General features: G+C 37.5%; 1 protein-coding gene across 4 annotated transcripts in view; it reads right to left on the bottom strand.

The window, feature by feature from the left end:
• Positions 1-23,912, bottom strand: part of LOC127812869 (uncharacterized) — a 131,135-nt gene that overhangs the window by 17,439 nt on the left and 89,784 nt on the right. For all 4 annotated transcript variants that reach the window (XM_052353392.1, XM_052353391.1, XM_052353393.1 and 1 more), the window contains 5 exons: positions 14,914-15,102; positions 14,541-14,824; positions 13,443-13,647; positions 13,108-13,347; positions 9,005-9,090 (listed from right to left, as the gene is read on the bottom strand). In XM_052353392.1, coding sequence (XP_052209352.1) covers positions 9,005-9,090; positions 13,108-13,347; positions 13,443-13,647; positions 14,541-14,824; positions 14,914-15,102 — 1,004 coding nt within the window. The remainder of the gene's footprint in view (positions 1-9,004; positions 9,091-13,107; positions 13,348-13,442; positions 13,648-14,540; positions 14,825-14,913; positions 15,103-23,912) is intronic.

Genomic DNA, 23,912 nt, shown 5'->3' with positions numbered 1-23,912 from the left:
TTAAATGGAGACTTGACCGAGGATGTTTACATGACCCAACCAGAAGGTTTTATTGATTCTCAATTTCCTTCTTATGTTTGTAAGCTTTGGAAATCTCTTTATGGCCTCAAGCAAGCTCCAAGAGCTTGGTATACTAAGTTGCGGCAGGCTTTACATGGTTGGGGTTTTGCTCGATCTATATCTGATGCATCTTTGTTCATTAAACGGACTGCTAAGGCAGTATTATTTCTTTTGGTGTATGTAGATGACATTCTTGTCACTAGCTTCGATTCTTTTGCTCTTAAAGATTGCATTCATGATTTAGACACCTACTTTGCCCTCAAAACGCTAGGGTCAGTTAACTATTTTCTTGGCTTTGAAGCATTTTGGAATGAGACTGGGTTGTATCTCACTCAGTCTAAATATACACTGGATTTGTTGCATACAGCTGGTATGCAAGATTGCAAACCATGTGAGACACCAATGGTTTTGGGGACTTCTTTTACTGATGAAGGTGCTGATTTCTTGGATCCCTCTCTCTATAGAACCTTTATTGGCTCTCTTCAATACTTGACCTATACCAGGCCTGATATCTCCTTTGTGGTAAATCGGCTTAGTTAATTTCTATCTGCTCCTAAAGAGCAGCACTGGACAGCTTGCAAGCGTTTGCTTCATTATTTGAAAGGTTCCATTGGTTTAGGGTTGTTGTTTACACTAGCTCCTTCTGATTTGACTTTAATAGTGTTCACAGATGCAGATCATACTGGCTGCAAGCTAACTAGAAAATCAACCAGTGGTCTTTGTGTTTTTCTTGGTTCTAATTGGCTGGTTTGGAGTTCAAGGAAACAGTCAGTTGTCGCTCGTTCAGTAGGAGAAGCTGAGTATCGTGCCATGGCCCAAGGTGTTACAGAGGTTATGTGGTTACAGTCCTTGTTTACTGAGTTAGGGTATTCTTTATCCCAAGTTCCTATCCTATGGTGTGACAACCTAGCAGCAAAAAGCATAGTCGAGAATCTAGTATTCCATTCTCATACAAAGCATATTGAAATCGACGTTCATTTTGTTAGGGAAAAAGTTGAGAATGGTGAAATTGATATCCGGTATGTGCCTACTATGTATCAGGTTGCAAATATTTTTACTAAAGGTTTGTCAAGGGACAAGTTTTCTTTTCTTTGCAGCAAGCTCGAGCTTTGGTTATCTCCTGTTCATACTTTTATGTCTAATGCCGATGATACCACTAAATTGAGGGGGAATGTTGAAGGAGTCAAGGCTTGTTAAGGTCAAGGCTTGTTCAGGCTTGTTGACTGGAGGTCCATATTGAGGGGGAATGTTGAAGGAATTAAGTTGTATTCTGTTCTTCAGTTTGTATCGGTTAGCTTTCTGTCTGTAAGCTTAGTCTGTTATGTTTAAAATGTTATTAGAAGTCTAAGCCTATCATATAAATAGGCTTATCATTTCTTTTTGAATAACAATTGGACGAGGCATTATTTTAGATTCTCTTTTCCTCTTTCGTTGTTTCTCTCAACTCTTTAATCATCTTTATAGGTTATGTATATAAGTGGAAAAGAAAGGAGAAAAAAGGGAAGAAAGGAAGAGAGGGTGATCGGGAGAGCAAAGGGAAAAGCTAGGGCTCAACTTCTTCTCTATTTTGCTTTGCTTTTGGTGCTTCAAGTGAAGTTTGAGCAAGCTAGAAGTGGTTTCATCTTCTTCTCCTCCTTCTCTTGGCTTGGTTTCTTGGTTTTGGAGGTGTGGAGATTGTGGTGGTTTTTCTTCAAGCAAGACTTTAAGGAAAGCTTGATCAAGGCAAATTCTACTCTCCTCTTACTCTTCTACATTCTTGGTTCTTGTTGTGAAGGATAGAGCAAAAAATATCCATGTTTTGCAAAGACTTGGTGTTTGAGGGTCCTATGTAGAAATGTTTGTAAATTTCTCCCATCCTTGGTTTAATCTTGCTAGTTTCCCTTGAGTCTCAAAATAAGGCTTGTTCTACCACATAAACTGAAAAGAAGTGGTGTTTTCTTGTTAGGGTGTAGTTTGTGCAAGTGTTTGGGGTTTGTGTGCAAGTTTGGGATGAGTTTCGGGGCTTTTTCCTTACTGTTTGTCGACAGTTTGCCTGCAGCTGCCGATAGTTCTCCTCTCGTTTTGCTTGGCAGCTTGCGCATGTTGTACTCTTTTGGGTATAACTTTCTATGGTGATATCCAAATTGAAATCCACTTTTTGTTCCATACAGTGATCTAAAAATCAGCCTAGGCAGCCGCCACTATTTTGGCCTAATCGGCCCCTTAGTCGAGCCGGTGCCTAATTGGCCACGACGGCCATCTAGCCCCATGAACCGCCTCGGTCGCACATTAAGTTTAGTATAAGTTGATTTAGGGTTTTTTCCCCCTTACCCATTCTCTTTTTCGTCTTGCCGTCGCCGTTTGCTCTCTATTGTCATTGTCGTTGATTGTTTCTCGTCACTTTTTCTTTTTGTCTCAGCCTCTCTCGTTGCATGCCGTTGCTGCCTTTTGTGGACAGTGAACTCACCGCTGTCGCCATCACCACTTGCTCTCTCTAGTTGCAGCTGCCGTCGATGTTGCCATCGCCGCTTGCAAGAAGATTTGCTCTCTCTCTCTGAGTCTCAACCTTTGTTATTTAATATTTATTATTTAATTTGATTTAATATGTGTTAATGTGCTGTTGTCTTTGTTATATATGCACAATATTATATATATAATATAATAATTCTATTAATATATAGGTATATCATATATGTGATCTGTTTATAACTTTATATATATATATAAATAGAGATAGATTTATATATATAACCTCTCTATATATGATTTGTTTATATATATGTATATATGAATATATATGTATGTAAATGTATTTGGGATAATATAAATTTTATTTAAATAATTTTTTTATGCCCCGCCTAGGCGCTAGGTCTCAGCCTGGCACCTGACTAGCGCCTAACGCGTTTTAGAATAATGGTTTCATAAAATAGACTTTATAAGCTTTGGCTTGATATATTTCTTGAATCATTTGGTTATGTTTTGAGCCCGAAATAGGCTCTTGAATTTACCACTCGTAATCTGGAAATTTTCTAGAATTTTGCCACAACAATCCTCTTTGTGTGGGTTATTCTTCCTACGACTGAGATGACGATTCTTGCCTATTTTACCATGTTTAATCTTGTTAACCTTTCTTAAATACTTGATGTATTCTATTCAAAAGCCTCCATAGGGTTTCGATTCACCCTATAACTCTTTGGGAATGATGTTTTCTTTGCTTGTGTAGTGAACATGTAAGATTTTGGTGTTACTTGCATGGATGTTGTTCTTATGCATGATGTTGATTGGTTGACATTGGGGGATTAAATGTGTTCATGAATGTTAAATTGGGATTGCTTATATATGTGTGTGCACGAAATATGATATGGCATGATTGTATTAAATGTGATCGAAATGGCCTATGTATGAATGTTTGATGAAGAGTTAATTTATAACTGTGTTAAAGTTGAGTAATGTTTATAGGGGAAGTTGTTTAAGTAATTCAAAACTGTCTTAATTATCAAAATGTTGAATTATTGGCATCGTGTCTTGATTGGTTGCCACGGAAGTGGTATATGCGTATATATTGGGCATGTGCAATTGTTATATGTGATATTTGTGATATGATATGGTTGCATTAAATGTGTTGGAAAAGACCTATGTGATAAAACAACTATTTTACCAACAAAACTTGATTCAAACAACTATTTTATCAACTATTTTATTCAAGCACTATTTTATCATCTCCTGTTATGATGATATCATCAACGTATGCAATTAAAACAACTATTTTACCTTCCCTTGAGTGCTCGTAAAATAGTGTGTGATCAACCTAACTTTGGATGTACGTTGAAGAAACTAAGGCAGATTAGTTGTAGTATTTTGTGATTTTATATCATTTATCATTTTGTATGTTGTGTTTGTGATTGGTTGGTTGTATTATTAGACTGTGGTTTCAGTTGCAGAGGATTGGCTAGTTAGTTATACTTTGTAGTAGTGATGGTCAAGGCTATATATAAGATAGCCTTTCTATTGTATTCGGTATTGAGATTTATTCTAATTTTTCTCAATCTAATTGGACGAGATTCTTCTTTCTCTCTTTTCTTTCTCTTTCAAACATTTTGTTTCGTTCTGTTTCATGGTATCAAAGCCATCGCGACTAGCGTCCATGGCCTCTCGTGATTCGAACTCGTCTTCTTCCTCTTTGTCCTCTATCGCTTTGTCTAATTTTGCTTCTGTTGCTAAAGCTTTTAGTTTCATCCCAACGAAACTTGATTCAAACAATTACCTATATTGGAAGGCGCAGGTTCTAACCATAGTTAGGGCTTTTGATTTGCTGCTGTTCATAAAGAAAACAGATCTACCGCCAAAATACATTCAATCGAAAGATAATAAGCCTATTATCAATCCTGATTTTCTAAATTGGATGCGGTCAGATCAGCTTCTGCTAGGGTGGCTGTTTTCGACAATAGACAATGAGGTAATTGGTCAAGTTATACATTGTGAGTTTGTGGCAGAGGAATGGACTACTCTTGACAATTTTTTTTCTCGTCAAATAGTTGCTCGTTCGTTTTAGTTAAAACATCAACTTAAGTCCATTAAGAAAGGTGATATGACTATGATTGATTATGTTTTACGAATCAAAACTATTAATCATGCACTAGTAGCAATTGGAGAGCCGTTAAATGATCAGGATTTGTTGATGACTATTTTGCATATGTTAGATGAGGATTATGACACGGTTGTCAGTTTAATTACATATCAAATGAATGAAATTGATCTTGAAAAAGTTCAGCATCTTTTGATGATGCATGAACAGAGGTTAGCTACAAAGAATATGAATATGTCTAATACAATGCATAAATTTTATTTTGCTACTACTATGAATGTTAGCTATGCTCCACAACAAGGTAGAAACAACACTGTGAACAATGGTAGAGGAGGTTTTTCTAATAGAGGTGGTCGAGGAAATGGTTTTAGAGGAGGTAGAGGAAGAGGTCGATCTTATGGCAAGAGATTTTTTTGTCAATTGTGTGAAAAACTTGGACATCTAGCTGATAGATGTTATCATAGGTTTGACGACAACTTTTAGTGACCTTCTTTTGGTAGAGGTGGTAATAAATCTAATTCTTAGGCGTTTATGGCTTCTCATGAGGCTAATGGAGCTTTCTTGATAGACTTAGGGTTTGCACCTGAGGCTCATCATGGTTTGTCCTCTCAGCCTTTGAATGAACAATATCAACCTTCTTCATCATCCTCTTATCAACTCAGGGATACCTCCTGGTGTGTAGACTCTGGTGCTACAAACCATATCACCTCTAGCCTTAACAACCTTTCTCTTCATACTCCTTATGGTGGCAGTGACAAAGTAGCATTAGGAAATGGTAAGACTCTTCCTATTGCTAATGTTGGACTCAATCACATACTTACTCAAACTAATCCTTCGTTTGTTCTTTCCTTGTCTCAAGTTCTTCATGTTCCATGTATGAAAAAGAATTTAATGAGTGTTTCACAGCTTATCAATGATCATAACGTCATTGCTGAATTTCACTCTAATCTTTGTTTAATTAAGGACAAGGTCTCAGGCAAGGTGCTACTTCGAGGAACTCTTAAAAATGGCCTATATCAGCTGGATCCAGCATTTGTTCATGTTGAATCACCAGCTGTTCCTAACTCTTCTATTGTTGTCTCTTCATCAGAGTCCTCAAGGCCTTCTATGTCATCTGTATTCTGTTTAGAAGGTTGTAATAATAGACAGGGAAATTGTAATAAACCTAGCATGCAAGTATCTTGTACTGAAAAAACTTGTAAACAGTGGCATGGTAGGTTGGGACATCCTTCTTTCTTTGTATTGAAATGAATTCTAAATAAAATCAATATTCCTTGTTCTTCTATTGATTTGTCATTTTGCGATTCATGCAAGTTAGGTAAATTGCATCAATTACCTTTTGCACAATGTTCAATTACAACAAAACACCCCTTAGAGTTAGTTTATTCAGCCCTAATTGCGTACTGTTGATCCCAAACCTTCGAGAATCCCTTGGTATGGTCACTCACCTTTTCGTTCATGTTTTAAAATTTACATATTAGCCTGAAAGTATGATAAACTGCATTTAGACCCAAAAGATTTCTAAAATACTTTTGATATAAAATTTCAGGTATTACAATAGCCATTTCCCCCTTGAGTGGTTGTTCCCAGAGTCACCCCCCCCTGTTGTTGCCTTTGCTTCCTCATTAGGGCCTCCACCACCATTTCCTACAATCGGGCACTCTTAGCTGCTTGCTTTACTGTTTGGGGCTGCAGCATTTTAACCATTGGTCTAGGCTCATCACTAAGACCACCTCATGAAACTAGACACAAAATAAGCTTGTTGAACTCCTCTATTACATCTGTTGTGCGAGAGAAGCACAAAGAAGGCACACAAACACAATCCCCAGAGAATATAAACTTTCGATAGAACTGAAAATTAAGGGACTCCCAACACAATCATGGCAAACATGTAGAAGATTCACAAAACAGAAAACATAAACAACCGAAAAATTAAATAACACAAAGAGGCACAGATATTTACCGTGGTTCACCCAAAATGGGCTACGTCCACGTTGAGCTCAAGCGAGAAGAGCTCACTGCACTATGAAGGTGAGGATTACACCGATTCACAACATCATACAAGGTTCTCTGTACATCACTAGCTTGCGAACAAAACAGACCCAATGACCACAAAACCAAGATCACAGGTCAACCTAACAAGCTAGTGAATTAAGAGAATATATAGAGGGCAAAAATGGAGACGAAAAGAATTACACAGAACCCTCACTAGGAGGGAACCCTCCCGAACCCTCGGCCAAGAGACAAAGCGCACAAAGAAACCCTAACCCTCTTTTTGCTCTCACCTTTTCGTCTGTCTGGTTCACATCCTGAGGAGCAAATAAAAGCGACGATTGAAGGCTGAGATTGCTCCTCATAAAGTATGCACAGAGGGCTGAGATTCAATCGTGCATCACGATTGATTATTCCAACAGAATTGATCAGAGGCAGGGAAAGCAATCGGGCAGGAGGATAATCAGACGCAATCAAGGAAGGGAAGGATGGTGCCACGCGTTACCATCCAGCAGGGCCAAGTGGCAACCTGCGGTTGCTACACGAGGCTTACCCATCCGCTTAAGAAGAACGGCACCGTTTGGTGCTTCACCTTTAACAACATCCATCATACTCCTTTAACTGAAGCATTCACATATCTTTTCAGCAAACTCCTCCCAAGTATAATCCCCTCTTACTCTAGACCACCCTTGAAACCACGCATCCTCTGCATCATTGGAGTATGTCATGGCTAAGGCTACCCTCTATCCCTTAGGTACGTTATACCAATTAAACAACCTCTCACACTTTCTCAACCACCATTTGGGATTGACGCCCTCAAACACTGGGATCTCCATCCGGGGCATGGGAAACCCCGGATGATGAGGGTTGGCATGGCCATCCCGTCTCCTATCCATCACTGCTTCTCATTCTTCCCTCGGATCCACCTCAATTTCAGAGGTTTCGATCATACGATTCATTCTATTTCCAGGTAATATAGGCTATGTTCTCTCCTAGGAGGAAAATCGAGAGAAACCTTACCGAATTTTGGCGAGTGAACATCACCATGAATTACTGCAACTGCACTCCCATCTCTTCCCAAATCTGCGAGAGAGCCCTATCCAACCTCCATTCTGATCCTTCCATTGAACTATCTAGCTTGCGATCCATCGCCATGATCGCCTCATGATTCTGTGTAGAACCTATCTCCAACTAATTGACTCTGTTCTAGAATTCTGTCATAGTCGAGCTGAATTGTTGCAGCTGCGACTCGAGATTTTTCATGTGAGTTCCCTCTGCCATTGGACCAATTTATCAAGAGCTAGGGCTAAGAATCGAGATTTGATACCAAAATTGTCACGGCTTGAGCCTAACAATGGTCTTCTTCCTAACTCGGAATGAATTAGGAAGATACAAAATAGAGAGTGGAATTTAGAGTGAAAGCGAGGGAGAGAGAGAGAGATTTGAGGAGAAGAAGATAGAATTCTCTTCAATTTCTCGATTTCCCAATCCGAAAGGATCCCAAATAGCACCTCACATGACAATCATTAGGACACTCCCAACTAGTTTAGTAGAACAGATCCATTTCCTACCATAACTCAATCAAAACATTGTAATGCTCAAGAGACTACGAGAAAACCTTGTCTTGTTGTTCGGATTGCAAATCTAATCTCAAAACAATGTGCAATGTTCTCCATGTCTGAGTAAATCTCTTGCATAGCTTCTCAAATTATTTTAGCCATGACAATAGAGCTTTCAGCTTCCCAAGTACCGTAGGTGGCTGCTTTAACATCAGGCATAGATGTTGCTCCTGTAAGATACCCAACCTTTCCTTTGCCCTTGATGACTAGCAAAACCAATTGGAACCGTTCTCTAAAATTGGTTCCATTTAGTTTGTGCCGACTAATCTATAGAATGGTTGTCAATGGTTGTTGTAGCAGTAGACATCAGTGTCACCTGAATTGGAACAAAATCAATTGTAGATGATTCACCAATTGTTACCGTTGGTGGATTTTCGACCATGACTTGCAGCTTAGAGTTCTACGGTTTGAAGGATGAGGATTGAAAGATTTCAGCCACATGGATAGGTGGCTCTAATACCATGAACAGAGAATTATAGGAAGAGAAATTCTCTAATGATATTATTCATCAATAACAGTCAAATATATACAGCAGAACTTCCTATATTTAGTCTTCATAGGACTAATTGATATAATTAATACATACAGTTGTAATTAGTCTATTTAATTATAGGACTGATTTAGAGAATCATAAAAGAACAGAGGGGGTTGATCTATTATTGTCAGGATGATAGACCGAAATAAGTCCAAACTGTATGTATTAATTATATCCTAACAATGCTACACTATAGTTTCGAAATGGAATTGTATAAGAGGTCAATAACCTCACCTTTTTGCATTCCATGTATTTGCCTCTTTTGGCTGCTGCAAAGATGAAAATTCATAGTAACATAAGCCACAGATGAAAGCCACAACCTGCACATGGCCATTTTCAACAAATTTAACAGCAAATATATATGATGGATACAGAAAGTTCTAACAGTGATAATATATCTGCCTAATGCAAGATTTAACACCAAGAAATGGACCGACATATGACTTCTGAATCCTCAATGCTGGTTAAAAGCTACTACCTGGAAGGCCACATACTTTATAGGCATTTAAGCTGAAACAGTTTGAAGGGAGTAACGTCCACTAATACAATTTAGTGGAAGTCCTTTTTCAATTAGGTCTTGTGTGCAGAAAGAAAAAACATAAAATAAAATAAAAGAGAGAGGGAGAGAATCTGGTAGATCTGTACACTCATAGGAGAGCGATAATCTGTAGACTCATCTACATCCTCTAACAAAGTTATCAAAGCAAGAGACTCTTGTTTCTTTTGCTGATATAGACTAGACTCATAGCTTTGTAGATTAGACTCAAAGCTCTCAGGGAGTGATCTCAAAATTTATGTGACAAATTTCTCCTGAGAAATTTGCTCATCAAGAATAAAACTTGAGTTGAAAATATCCATCAACATTGCACAGAGTGAGTGAAATGCATGTCATCCTCCATTTTAAGGGAGTTGAAGGTTGTAGCTATACTCTCAAAGTATTAGTGATTGTAACAGAATTTTTGCATCAAATTATTTCATTCAAGACAAAACATTAAAAATTACAGTTGAATTCTAATTCTTATGTTAAGAACCAAGATGGACATCAAATTAAGTAAATAGTTTGGCCCTATAACACTTAAGAACTCAATATCTTAATTTTTAGGTGTTAGTTGGAAAACAAAATAACATTGAGTTACATATTCTTATATTATAGAAGAAATTTAATTAAAATATTGAGTATAAGAAATAAGATTACATATAGGCTATAAAATTCCAATCCCTCAAAAAGGTGCTTAATTCTTGATATTTCATTTATTGAATTGTTAACCACCATCTTATCTAAAAAAACTTAAACTGTTAGATAGAGCGTTAACTTTTTCTTTATATTATTACTTTATACACACCCTCACGTGCGTGGCCAGATTTCACTATATAACTAGTCCAAACACATGCAATAATTTAAATATTGGGTCAGTGGTGAGGTTTGAAATCAAAACCTTTGCTTGCTCGGATACCATGTTGAATTGTTAACCATCTTCTCATCTAAAAGGTTAAGTTGTTAGATAGAAGGTTAGTTTTATTTTTTATATTATCATTTTTACTCTCAACATCACTCATTTACCTAAAAAGCATTTTCCCTATCTGTGATGGTAGTCTTTACTCTTAAAATTGAAAATTCCAAGTTTCTGCTAGAGCAAGCTTCAATAACAAGAACAAACAATGACACACTAAGTGTTGTATCGATAAAACATTTCACAAATGATTGTAGAGGATATCCAATAACAAGTACAAACAACACTACGCATTAACCCACTAGGTTGGGTAAACCACAAGGATTCTAGATTGCCAATCATCTCTATTCAGACCATATAAGAGTTTTCCATCAAATTTTCTTTAGTCTTCCTCAACCTCTTTTATTACAAACTTCTCTATTTCATCCACTCTCCTACATGTAAGCTATTGGTCTTTGTCTCACATGACTTAAGCTATCTACATGCCATGTGTATCTTATCTTCAATAGACACCACTTCCACTTTATTATAGATGACCTAATTTTGAATTTTATCTTTTCTTAAACAACCATCATAACTTCTTTAACTTAGTTATTCTCATATTTTACATGTCTTGGTACTTAGTTTAGTGTTTTGTCCCATACAACAGAGTTGATCTTATAGCATTAGTTTAGTGTTTTGTCCCATATAACAGAGTTGGTCTTATAGCAATTTGGCAAGACTTTTTTTTTTTTTTTTTTCTTTTTTGAGATTTTAAGGAATTATTTTAGATCCTTAAATGAAAAAGGATGCTTGACGAGTGAAGAAAGAGGACTTTAGTGCCTATTTATAAGAATAAATGAGATGTACAAAGTTGTGAAACGTATAGAGGGATTAAGTTAATGAGCCACACTATTGAAACTTGGGAGGGTATCTGAGTGAAGGTTAACTCGAGAAACTAAGGTATCTAAAACCCGAATTGGTTTTACGCCTAGTAAGTTAACAATGAAAGCTATTTAGTTATAGACACTCTATAGAAAGGTCTAGAGATAAACAAAAAAAATTATATATGGTATTTATGGACTTGGAAAAAGTTTATGGAGGTGTTGGAGAAGAAAGGAGCTTGGATTGCTTATATATAGGCTAGTAAGAACATATAATCAAGAAAAAATGCGTTTTAGGACTTGAGAAGATGTTGTGGGTTTTCCAATTACAATTGGATCACACTAAGAATTTGCATTGAGACCTTATCTCTTTGCTCTTGTGATGGATGAACCCATAAAGCACATCCAAGAAGTGTCTAGGTGTTATTTGCATACGATATTGTGTTGATAGATGAGACAAAAGCAGGCTAGAATAATTCTCTAAAAAGACATTACACATAGAATATAATGGCCTCATAGAGGATATGGCTCTAAATAGAGATGCATGGCGGCTAGAATTCACGTAGTTGACCCCATAATGAGATTAAGGCCTAGGATTGTTCTGAAGATGTTGAAAAATGAACTGTTCTTCACTTTATTACATAAGAGATACAGCCCTATTTATAGGGTCTAAGATTACATCATAGGAAAGATTACACTTGCTAAAAACCTAGGAAAGATATGGCTGTACAAACATAGAAAAGTTTGACTATACAAGAATAGGAAAGTATCCTAAATATGATTAGAGGATAATTTTAGCAGTTTCCAAGAAACCAAATATAAGATTAACTCCTAAACTAAGGATGATTTGACTAACAAATCTCTTTGAGATTATAGCCAATCTTCCTTATCTTCTACCTGTGAATCAACAGTAGATTTGAAGAAATTTTACAATTGCCTAAAATGCTGGAAACACTTAATTCACTTTAACCATCTTGTTGTTTATATGAGCACATTCTCAATAATCTCTTGTCATTTTAAACAATTATCCAGCATAATTAAATTGATATTTTCTTGGAATAACTTGATCCTCAAGTCTTAATACAACAACATCCCTTCTTCTAGTTTTACTAAGCTTGCATTTCATATATTTGGTTTTCAACTTGCTCTATTAGAACCAATGAATCCTAAGGCAAGTGATTAAGGATGCAAATGTGTCCCCATTGGGTCTCAATTAAAATAATCTTTCCTTACCTAGAATATTGTTTTCCTAAATATTTGCTTTTACGAGCTTCATTAATCTGCCTTCATAACTCAAGATTAGATTTAGTATTTCCATGCCTTCTTTTTCTCTCTCATTCACCATAATAAAGTCATTTGCAAGTAACATACACCAGGGTGCTTCTTGGATGTGCTTACTAATAAGTTCATCCATTACTAGTGCAATAGGGAAAGGCTATGTGAAGATCCTTGGTAGAATAATCCAATTGTAATTGGAAAAGACTCGATTTCTCCCTACGAGTCCTAACACGTTTTTACTTTATGATACATGTTTGTAGTAACCTATATACAAACAATCAAAGAAAAAGACTTCTCTAAGAATTATGTCATAAGTTTTTTTCAAGTTTATAAACACCATATAGAAATCCTTCTATTTAACATGGATTGCAGGGAATTCCACTATAGTAATTTAATTCAATCAATTTCCAGCAAGTCTTAATGGAATAACTTCATTAGATAACTTCTAGCTGAACTCCAAGTTAAGCACTCTATGATTGCAATTCAAATAATTAGATTTAGTGCAAAAAACCGAACTCAAACTTCTGTCAGTGTAGAATGAAAACTTGAGAAGCTGCAACAGAAACTTGATTCATAACATCACAAGTAAGTCAATTAACATTATACAAATTGAAGGTTGTGACCAGTGACTTAATGCTTATCAGAATGCATACCTTCAGAAGTTAAAAAAGCCCCCCAAAAACCATAGAGTTCTCTGTATTTGCAATAACATATGCAACATATAATGCACACTTGCAAGACTTACAGTGTTTGACAGAGAGGTAGCATTCCATAATGCATAGACACGAGCAAGTGAAGCTCTCCTGGGACGCTTACTGAACAAGGCATTCAAGCCTGCCGGGAAGGGAGAAAGCAAGGAAAGAGGAAGAATAAGCAGGACAGCAAGAAAAAACCCGAGTGATATCCAATAGAACTCAAGCAATGTAAGGAAGGTGACAGAAAGGTCTGCCAAAAGCAAGATAGAGATCAACAGCTGTAGGGTATCCTGAAACAAACAAAATATCCACAAATTAACTTAGAAAGAATATCCCAATAATCATTATGATCAATAATGTATTGCCTTTGGTATCTTTCAACAACCTCATGCCCAACAGGTCTTGTGTTCTGCAGTAAAAGGGAAAGTGGAAATAGGAGGTCCCGTCTGACATCCAAAGATTTCACAGTAGCATCATTGATTACACCTCCATTTATTCCACCAGAAATCCTCTTACGTGTTAATCCATGACTTGTATACTGACTCTGATGTAGTTGCTGAAGATTTCTGTGTACAGAAATAGCAGCTTTCCTGGAATATGGAGCAGAAAGAGATTCTTAACACTTGTATATGGCTCAAACATTAGTGGGGCCAAGATTGGGCAATGGCCTTTGTTAATGTTAAGAATGCCTATTCCTGGTTGAATAGGCCACTGATTAAAAAGAAACAAATGGTTCCTCTTAGTACCTCTATGGTTATAACTCATGTTAAACGGAGTAAATAAGACCTCATGAATGCACTGAAAACAGGTGAAACCTATGATGATATGAAAGAACACCAGAAGGGAAACAGAATGCTAATCTGCAAGTCATGATAACCTTTAAGAGGCTTTTCACAGCAATTTTCATTCAAGTTATTATTGTTGTCTTTGTCTTACGCATTTGATGCATCTTATCTAGGCAATTAGCATTTGGCAATACCATCTAAATGTGTATGGAGGGAAATTCATTGTTTCATGCAAATTGGTAGATAAAAGGTGCTCCTCATTATCACAATGAAGTTATTAACAATTGCAATTTTACAGAATGTGAAGCAGTTTCTTTCTTTCAAAACCTAAAATCTAATAGAGGGTTGGGAAATTAAATTTATTCATGTCTTCTATCTCCTAAAAGTTTTTTCATTAGCAAAACAGACAACATGGCTTCTGAGGTTGCTTATGAGAATGAAAAAATATAAGACAAGGCACAAAATCCAACATCTGTGTCACAATCACATCACAACATTGCAACAGATCAAAAAACATATTTATTGATGCAGTTGACAGTCTGAAACATTCACTGAAATGCATCTGAGATCTGTATTGTTGGTAACTAATTAATAGTATGCTATCTAAAGGTACAAGACATGATACTGCACAGGTGGAATCAATCATAAATAGATACAATGGCTCAGGCAATCACTTCATGAGAATCACTAAAAGGTACCTTGGATACCGATCGTGACTTCTCTCTGATTCGGACTGCTGCAGACTGTGGGGAGAATAGTCACCAACTACTACCAAGATACCCAGCTGATAGTAACCCGTGGCAGTGGCTTGGAACCATCCAAGCTCAATTCTAACTCCATGAAACTCAAGTTGTGGGTTTCCATGACTTCTGATCCAATCAATAACAGGGACTAAAGCAGAACAAATGGATCCATGCCTAACTGTCCTCAACTGGGCATTTAAGCCAGCCACCAAACGGTTCCAAACAGTTGCAGGTACATGCTGTGAATGAAATACATGAGCTTCAAGTGAGACGCAAATATCCAAATAAATGAGTCCAAAGCTAATCACATATTAGACTGCTGACAGACCTGGCCAAGAAGATTTGTTAACAACGTGTCACTGTATAGATTATAGGGTGACATATAGCTTCCATCCCCACCAAAAATTATGCACATGGGGAATCTCTGCTGTATAATTGTTACCATGTCTACACGCTTCTCATCACCACCAAGGAAGAAATCAATATATGCAATCATCAAGTCTGGGGTGGCTCCAAGCTGCACTCATTCCTTCTCATATCAATACAGCAAAAGTTTAAATATCTCCACAAGAAGAACAGAGACAACAAAACAACAATGATCATGAGCCTTAATTCCACTAGGTGGAGCAAGTTTAAATTATCTGTCACAACTAAAAAACATTCTCCAAGTGAATAATTTTACTGTTTCTTTTTGTTAGTAATCTGAGAGCTTATCTCGGATCAATTTTAAGGGGAGACTACAAAGGATCTTACTCATGGAATCAAGGCAGGATGTTTAAAGTGGAGAAGTGTGTCTAACATTTTATGAGATTGCAAAATTCCTTTAAAGCTAAAAGGGAAGTTTTATTGGATGGCTATAAGACCATCTTCATTTTATGGCTTAGAATGTTGGGTGGTGAGTGCAGCATCAAATTGCAAAATATGAGCATAGTTGAGATGAAAATATTACAGTGGATGTGCAGTCCTAGAAGAAAAGATAAGAAACAATATCATCATTATAATGTTTGAGTGGTGTCTATTTAAGACAAGATGCAGAATTCATGATTAAAATGGTTTTGGATATGTGAGGAAAGCATAATGATATTAAAGAAGCCCAATTCAATTAGCTGACCAAAGAAAAAGTCCATCTTGCCCCTTCTGTCTTCTACCCACCTGCAACATGTCTGCTAAAAGAAAAGGAAAGAAGATGATGAAGATGAACAAGCAGTGATGAAACTATTAATTTTTTGTCATCTTCCAACCCTGTCCTTCAATCCTCAAACACAAAAATGCTGAAACCTACAAAACCTTTATCACAATTCGATGTCTTCCCAAACGGGGTCTCCTTGAAACTGAGCTTTTACAATCCCCTTCATCTCTCTCTCTCTCTCTCTCTCTCTCTCTATATATATATATATATATATATATATAGAAGAAAGACTGTAAGGCATGTTGTGTTGTTGAGTGGGTTTCTTGGATTTCAGGGAAATTTCTAGTTTTCTCTTGTTCTCTTTACAAACTCAAATTCAAAATTCCCAAAACCTGACTTGCAATCCCAATTATCTCAAGGTGTTTGAGGATTTCTTGATTGGCTTCTCCCAACCGTTGCAACTGAGCAGGCATCACCAAGAAATCAATAAGGTCTAATGTAGCTGTCAAGAGTAAACCACTAATCCAATTTGTATTCTCTTAGGGTACAATTACCCAATTATATACAGTTGGTCAATGAAGAGAAGAACAGAAACTAATCTCTAAATTAGGCAATTACCTAATCATAGTCTACGGTAATTAGGAAACACATACAACCTAGAATGCAACCTGTAATATACATGCAGTCAAGATAGAGATAGGATCTCCTAGAGAAGGAATATGGAAATATGGATCTCGGGAATATGTATCTTGGTATCCTCACTCCCCCTCAAGATTGTGAGTGAATATCTTGCAGTCTAATCTTGCTCAGTAAACTTTGACACGGAGGGCTGGGAACTCCCTTCGTGAGAATATTTGCAAGTTAATCACCGCTAGGCACGAATGGGGTGCAAATCAAGCCGCTATCTAGTTTTTCCTTTATGAAGTGTGTATCCACTTCAACATGCTTTGTCCGGTCATGTTGTACCAGATTATGAGCAATATTGATAGCTGACTTATTATCACAATTGAGTCTTATAGGTTCTTTCCACTTGATTTTTAGGTCTTCCAAGATTATCTTGATCCATAGTAATTCACATATTCCTAGGGCCATTGATCTGAACTCTACTTCAATACTTGATCGGGCTACAAAACTCTATTTCTTACTTCTCCAAGTCACAAGATTACCTCCTAGAAATGTGCAATACCCCGATATTGATCTTCTATCAACAACCGACCCTGCATAGTCAGCATTAGTATAACCCTCAAGAGACAACTCTCCCCCTTTCTTAAACAATATGCTTTTACTTGGTGTCTGCTTTAAATAATGTAGAATCTTGTACACTATTTTGAGATGTGTTTCCTTAGGATTATGCAAGAACCGACTGGCCGCACTCACAACATAAGCAATGTTTGTCCGCGTAGCTAATAGGTAAATAAACCTTCCCACTAGCCTTTGGTAGAAACCTTTATCCATTGCATCATCTTCTGGGACATCTCCTAGTCGGTGATTAGGCTCTATGGATGTGTCAACAACTTACTTCCTAGCTTAGCAGTTTCAGCCAACAAGTCTAGAATGTATTTCTGTTGGGATATAAAGATTCCCTACTTAAAGTGAGTAACCTCAATACCCAAAACATATTTCAATCTGCCTAACTCCTTAATCTCAAATCTTTGACCAAGCAGCTTCTTAAGGTTTCCATTCCTTCCATATCATCACCAGTTACTGTAATATCATCCACATATACAAGCAATGTGTCATGTTAGTAGGCTATTACCCTTGTAAATAAAACGGTGCTTGGCATATCTGGAGGAATGTTCTAGCAAGTCAAGTGGGCAAGTTGTGTAGATGGGTAACCGTTTTGGTGCCCAAATTTGGTTGTGGATCAGTATAAAATGCACTGACCAAGCCAATATATACATGATCATTCAATCGATGAATTCAGTTTTCGCACACTCTCTCTCTCTCTCGAATCATCTCCCTCAATTCCTAATTCTTCATACTTTCCCTGTTCTTCCCGCTTAACCCCCTGCTCAACAATTGAGAACTTACCTAGTCAGATCGAGGATCTAACACAATGCAATCACTCGGCATCACTCCCCCTGAGGCCGAGTGATGTACAAATAGAGTGTGATCACCTTGGCTCTGTTTGTACCCCATACCAAGCATGACTTTGGTGAATTGTCCAAACCATGCTCTCGGTGACTATTTCAATCCGTAGAAGTCTTTTTTCAATATGCACACTACATCTTCCCTTGTCTTTGATCCAAACCTGCGCAATAATTCCATACAGATCTCCTCCCCAAGGTCACCATGTAAGAATGCGTTCTTGACGTCAAACTATTGCAATTTCCAACCTAGGTTGGCAACCAAAGATAATAGGACTCTTTTTTTTTTTTTGAAACTAGTGAGCACAAATATTAGTAATTAAAACCATAAGGGAAATACAACAATCCTTAGGAAACACCGGACCCACCCACCAAAAACCTGGAACAAGAACAAGAGAAAACCATACAATCCATTACACCCCCCCCCCCCCCCCCCCCCAAAAAAAAAAAAAAAAAAAACACAAGCCATTAGGGAGACCATGCCACCCAAGACTGACTCCGAAGCCAACCAGCCTGGAGACTTATCGGCCAAGCACAGAAGCAGACATGATGACCTGGTCCACCGAGTAAGGGAAAGATGGCTCCACAACCCTAATCCAAGCCACCAACCTGGCTAGCACCAAGTCAAAAATATCAACCACATCTAACCCCCGATCCTTGAAAACTAATCTATTTCGTTTTGACCAAACTGTCCATAGCGCTGCATTTTAGCCACTAGAGCAAATGTCTCACGATAAATGTTTGTGTATATCCCTTAGCAATTAATCTTGCTTTGTACCTTTCTAATGACCCGTCTAATCTATACTTCACTATGAACACCCATTTGCATCCCGCTAGGTTCTTCCCCTTCGGTAATTTCACCAACTCCCATGTTTGATTTTTTTTCGGTGCTGCCATCTCTACCTCCATGGCATCCTGTATCATCCAATCTTATTCCTTAGGGTAGAATTACAAAACTATATGTACAGTTGGTCAGTGAAGAAAAAAAAATCTCTAGATTAGGCAATTGCCTAATCATACCCTACTGAAATTAGGAAACACATACAACCTAGAGTATAGTTGGAGAGATGCAATCAAGATAGGGTCTCCCAAACTAGGGTCTAGGCGACTGTTTCAAACCATACAATGATTTCTTAAGTTTGCATACCTTATTAGGGGCTACATTCTTAGTGTACCTAGGTGGAATCTCCATATATATTTCTTCCTCAAGAACTCCATGTAGAAAGGCATTTTTCACATCAAATTGTTGAAGGGGCTAGTCAAAATTTATAGCTAAAGACAATAGAATCCTCCCCATGTTCATTTTTGTTATAGGAGCAAAAGTTTCTTGGTAGTCTATTTCATACGTTTGTGAGTATTCTTTTGCTACCAACCTTGCTTTGTACCTTTCTAGTGTCCCATTTGCCTTGTATTTCATGGTGTATACCCACTTGCACCCTACTAGTTTCTTCTCTTTTGATAGTTCTACAACTTCCCATACATTGATTTTCTCCAACGCTTGCATTTCAACATTCACAACAGTTTTACAATTCTCACGGTATAAAGCCTCAGAAAGGGTGTTAGGAATTGTCACGGTGTTTAAATTTGTGTGGAAGCATCTATAATAGGGTGCATCTCACGAACCACACAAACTTTGAAATTGGATATAGTGGCTATTTAGTACATTCACTGGTTCCTCTCGTAATGGCAATAGGCAAATCAATTTCTGGTGTAAACTAAGAAGGATTAGAAGGTATTACCTAATTTCTGGGTTCTGGGTTTGATGCTTGAACTGGCCTCGGTTCAAGAGCTAGATCTTTCCTTCTTGAGTAGAACTGAGAAAACCTATTATCAGAAGCATCCCCCCCAAGGATATAGGATTCGGTAAAGGTTCAAATGGGTCTTTAAGTGGATGTTCAAAAGGTTTGGGATTAGGTTGAGGTTTAGGGTACTACTGATGTTGCTTGGTTGTTGGTAGGTCTAGAAGAAAGAAATCCTTATCTTCCGCAAGTGTTGGCTCCCTCTAAAGATAAGGATTGGTGACGTATGGCTCTGTTTCATCAAATGTTACATCAGTAGAGATGAGGAAATTTCTGATTTGTGGATGATAGCATTTATACCCCTTTTGAGTTGAAGAATATCTCACAAAGAAGGTTTTGAGAGCTTTTGGATCCAATTTCCCTTAGTTTTGATCATGAACGTGAACATACGAGATACATCCAAATATTCTAGGAACAAGATGGTTGGTGATGCTAAGACTTGGATAAAACTATGGTAGTACTTCTACGGGACTTTTGAGACTTAATACTTGGGTAGGAAAGCGGTTGATAATATGAGTTGTTGGGAGAACTACTTCCCCCTAATAATGTTTCGGAACATTCCTTTGGAATATTAATGCCCAGGTTGTGGAAAGGAGATGATCATTTCTTCTCTCAGCTACCCCATTTTGTTGGGGGTATAGACATAGGATGACTCATGAATGATCCTTTCATTTTGGAAAAAAGTATATAGGGTTTGATTGAAGTAATCCCTAGCATTGTCTAATCGAAACCTTTTTAACTTGGACACCAAATTGGGTTTTTATCATGGAAACAAAGTTTGGAAGTACATCACTAACTTCACCTTTTGATTTGAGCATAAAAATCCAAGTAACTCTGGTACAAGTCAATGAATCACATAAACTAACAGGCTCCAGAAATATTAGGAATTGTGGATGGACCCCATTCGTCAGTATGAATCAAATCAAAGGGGACAAAGCTCCTTTTATTAGTAATGGGAAGGGATGCACATTTGTGTTTTGTAAACTCACACACCTCACAAACAAAAGCTTTATTTTCTAATCCTTTGAACAAGAAAGGAAACATAATTTCAAGAATTTTAAAAGAGGGATGACCAAGTCTATAATGGTGAAGCCAGATCAAGTCTTCATTGATGGAGTGGCGGTGTTTGGATAGGAGAGTTAGGGGATGATTCTGCTCACTCATGTTTGGTCTCTCAACCCATCAAGATAGTATAATCTGTCCTTTTCCTCAGCATGTCCAATCGTCATGCCTGAATCCTGGTCCTGAAATAAACAATGAGTTGAAAAAAAATATAATATTGCAATTTAGATCTCGAGAGATTTTGGTAATCGATACCAAATCTGTGGACAGTTTTGAAACAAGAAGGACATTTTTAAGGGTGAGTTTTGGACTGATTCCTATATCTCTTATTCCAACTATTGTAGTTGGTGAGCTATCTACAGTGGATATTTTTCGGTTACTTGAACAGGGAGTATATGTAGTTCTAAGAGGCATGGGTCATGTGATTTTTGGCTCCCGAAACAACAATCCATCTGTTCCTAAAGGACCTTGAGACATTTAAACCATGAGTGATTTAAATGTGCCAATGAACAGGTACTTGAAGGTTTCTCAAGAGTTGCCAAGAAGTTCAGTAGTTTCTCAATCTCCTCTTTATTGAAGTCCTTTGATTCCAGGCCTTTCTCTTCACCCTGTGGCGCTGTCACTTGGTGTGCTTGCCCTTTTTGCAGCTTATTCTGTCTGCCTTTGTTTCCCCACTCTTTACTAGGCGGTTTCCCATGTAGTTTCCAGCACTTCTCCTGAGTATGTCCTGGTTTGTTACAGTAAGTGCACCACAGATAGTCCTTTTCTCCCCCACTTGCAGACTTTAGTTCAGTCTTCCAATGCTCCTTTGGACCACAACTTGCAGCCTTTGTCAACATAGCCGAAGCTTCCAGTGGTTTTGTCTCCAACATCACTCCTCTTCTACTCTCCTCGGCCAAGACTTGGATTCTCACAAAATCAAATTCTGCATTTAGTCCTGCCAGAAAATCATAGGTTCAATCCTCAATAAATACCTTTAACATGGCTGCATCCTTGCTGTCTTTCATTTTTATCACCCGCCATCTCCTGCCACAGCCCCTTCAGCAAATTCACATATTCTGTGACAGTTTTCTCGCCCTGCTCTGTTGACATGGTTTTGACCCTCAACTCATAAATTTGAGCCACACCCTTGACTTTTGAATAGGTTTGTCGAATTGATTGCCAAATCTCCCTTGTAGTTGGTAGAAACATGCATGTGTCACTGATCTTCGGTGACATAGAGTTCCAGAGCCACGCCATAATCATAGAATTTTGCTTGTCCAATGAGAAGAAATTGGGATCTCCCTCCTTGGGGCTGGTTTTGAGTATGTGATTGAGTTTACCTTTTCCCTTTAAAATAGTCTTAATCAATTGTGACCATTTTAAATAGTTCTTCCCGTTGAGTCGATATGCAGCACTGACTTGCTGCAATTCGCCAGACTGTGGCAATGAAGGCCAACAGAACAGTAATGGCAAGGAAGGCTAGAAAGGAGAATTGCCTACAGAAGGCCTGAACAGCAATAGCGGTGAAGGCTGGCCATGGAAAGTATTCCTAAGGCTCGGAAACCATGACAGAATTTGAGAGAAAAATAACTACTTGATTTCATTCATTCTTTACAGTCCTATATATACATACAGTGAATAGACAAATCTACAAAAGGAAAACCTTTAATTAGAGAATTCTATGGAGAGAATCCCTAATTTACTAACTAAAACTGTCAATATCTATACATTGAATCTCAATCTATATATTGGGAAACTATTCAAAATATTCAAAATCTTCTTAATTCACAGCTTTCCAAAAAATACTTGAGTAAATCTGCCAATTATTCGATTAATTAAGCCAGCCTGTTTTCTGATAGATATGTGCATCCAATCTTTGGCTCCATGGAATTGATAAGCCATGCCATGACTATGGAATTTTCTGCCTCCCATACTGCATAATTTTCTGATGTTGCAGCAGGCATGGGTGGAGCACCATTCAGATAACCTACTTTACCTCTTCCCTTCATTACAAGCTGCACTGATTGGAACCATTCTATAAAGTCGGTTCCATTTAATTTGTGTTGTGTAATCTGAAGGGAGTGAGAGTAGAAGAAGAGAAAGTAGGCAAAAAAGAGAAGGTGGGTGAGAAACAGCAGGTGCAGAAGAGGACTCTACTGCAGAAAGAGTTTGAGCATTAGAGGCCAATAGGGCTGAATTTTGGTAGAGCAAAAAAAAGGAAGAGATAAGAAAACAGACCAGTTCTTGAACCTGGCTCTGATACCATGAAACAGATGGTGGAACGAATAAACTCTCTCTCAAATCTTTCATTTACAGGGATTTTACAATATATAGAGAGAGATTAGGATCAAGATCTCTAGCTATGCTAAGAAAATACATCTCTTAAACTAGGAATGTACAATTTAGGTAACTATCGATTACTCCAAGATACAGAAATCAGAAAGATCTTACTCAATCAAGATCCATAAAATAGGAATTTGAATGATTTCCAACCAGATCAGATTTCTCAGATCCCAACAGTTTTATTGATGACAAACATGTCCTTGTGACTTTAAGCACTGCAACTTCTCATTTATATTGAGAAGAGATAGAGCTTAAGCTGATAGCTTGTGGTCAGACTAACCGTGCCATTTTATTCCATTGCAGATATTTTCAAACAAAATGTATAAGACTTAAATTGAATTGGGGCCAAATCATAGACTGTTTGAGAAACTTAAGCATATATGCAATGTTGCATGTCCCATTGTGAAGAATAACCAATGCAGGAAAACTTCTTCGTACAATCAAGTATATATGCAGTAAACTCGAGTCCAAATCTTCTCATCAGCACGCCCTTTAGGCAGTTATTTTTTTCTTTGGGGTTTGTGTGTGTGAAAAGATATCCTAATAATGTGATCAGTAAAAGTTCATTTCATTATGATATTTCCACTCTTGCAGATATCTCCACCAACTGCATTAGCAAGACCAGCATTGAGTAATAACCTTCATTTGGTATTCATTCAGAATGTTCATGGAACCTATTTAGGTAGGTTCATACAAAGTATGTTAGCAGCAGTGCATGTACGCCATGAACTTGAATTATCCACTGCAGTTCACTTTATTTGCTTTTTCCTTATATTTTCTTTTGTCATTTCTCCTATTTTGTTTTAAGTCTGAAATTAATAGAAGGACAAACTCACCTATCCTGTTTTCCAGAAACTGAATGGAAATGATACAAGAAGGAATGCTGCCATTATTTCCAGTGCTATTTCTTCACTATCAACTTACC

The sequence above is a fragment of the Diospyros lotus genome, chromosome 11 (genome assembly GCF_014633365.1).
Source record: "Diospyros lotus cultivar Yz01 chromosome 11, ASM1463336v1, whole genome shotgun sequence".
Taxonomy (NCBI): Eukaryota; Viridiplantae; Streptophyta; class Magnoliopsida; order Ericales; family Ebenaceae; genus Diospyros; species Diospyros lotus.
Note: the sequence above shows the minus strand (reverse complement) of the source record. Positions and strands in the feature narration are given on the sequence as shown.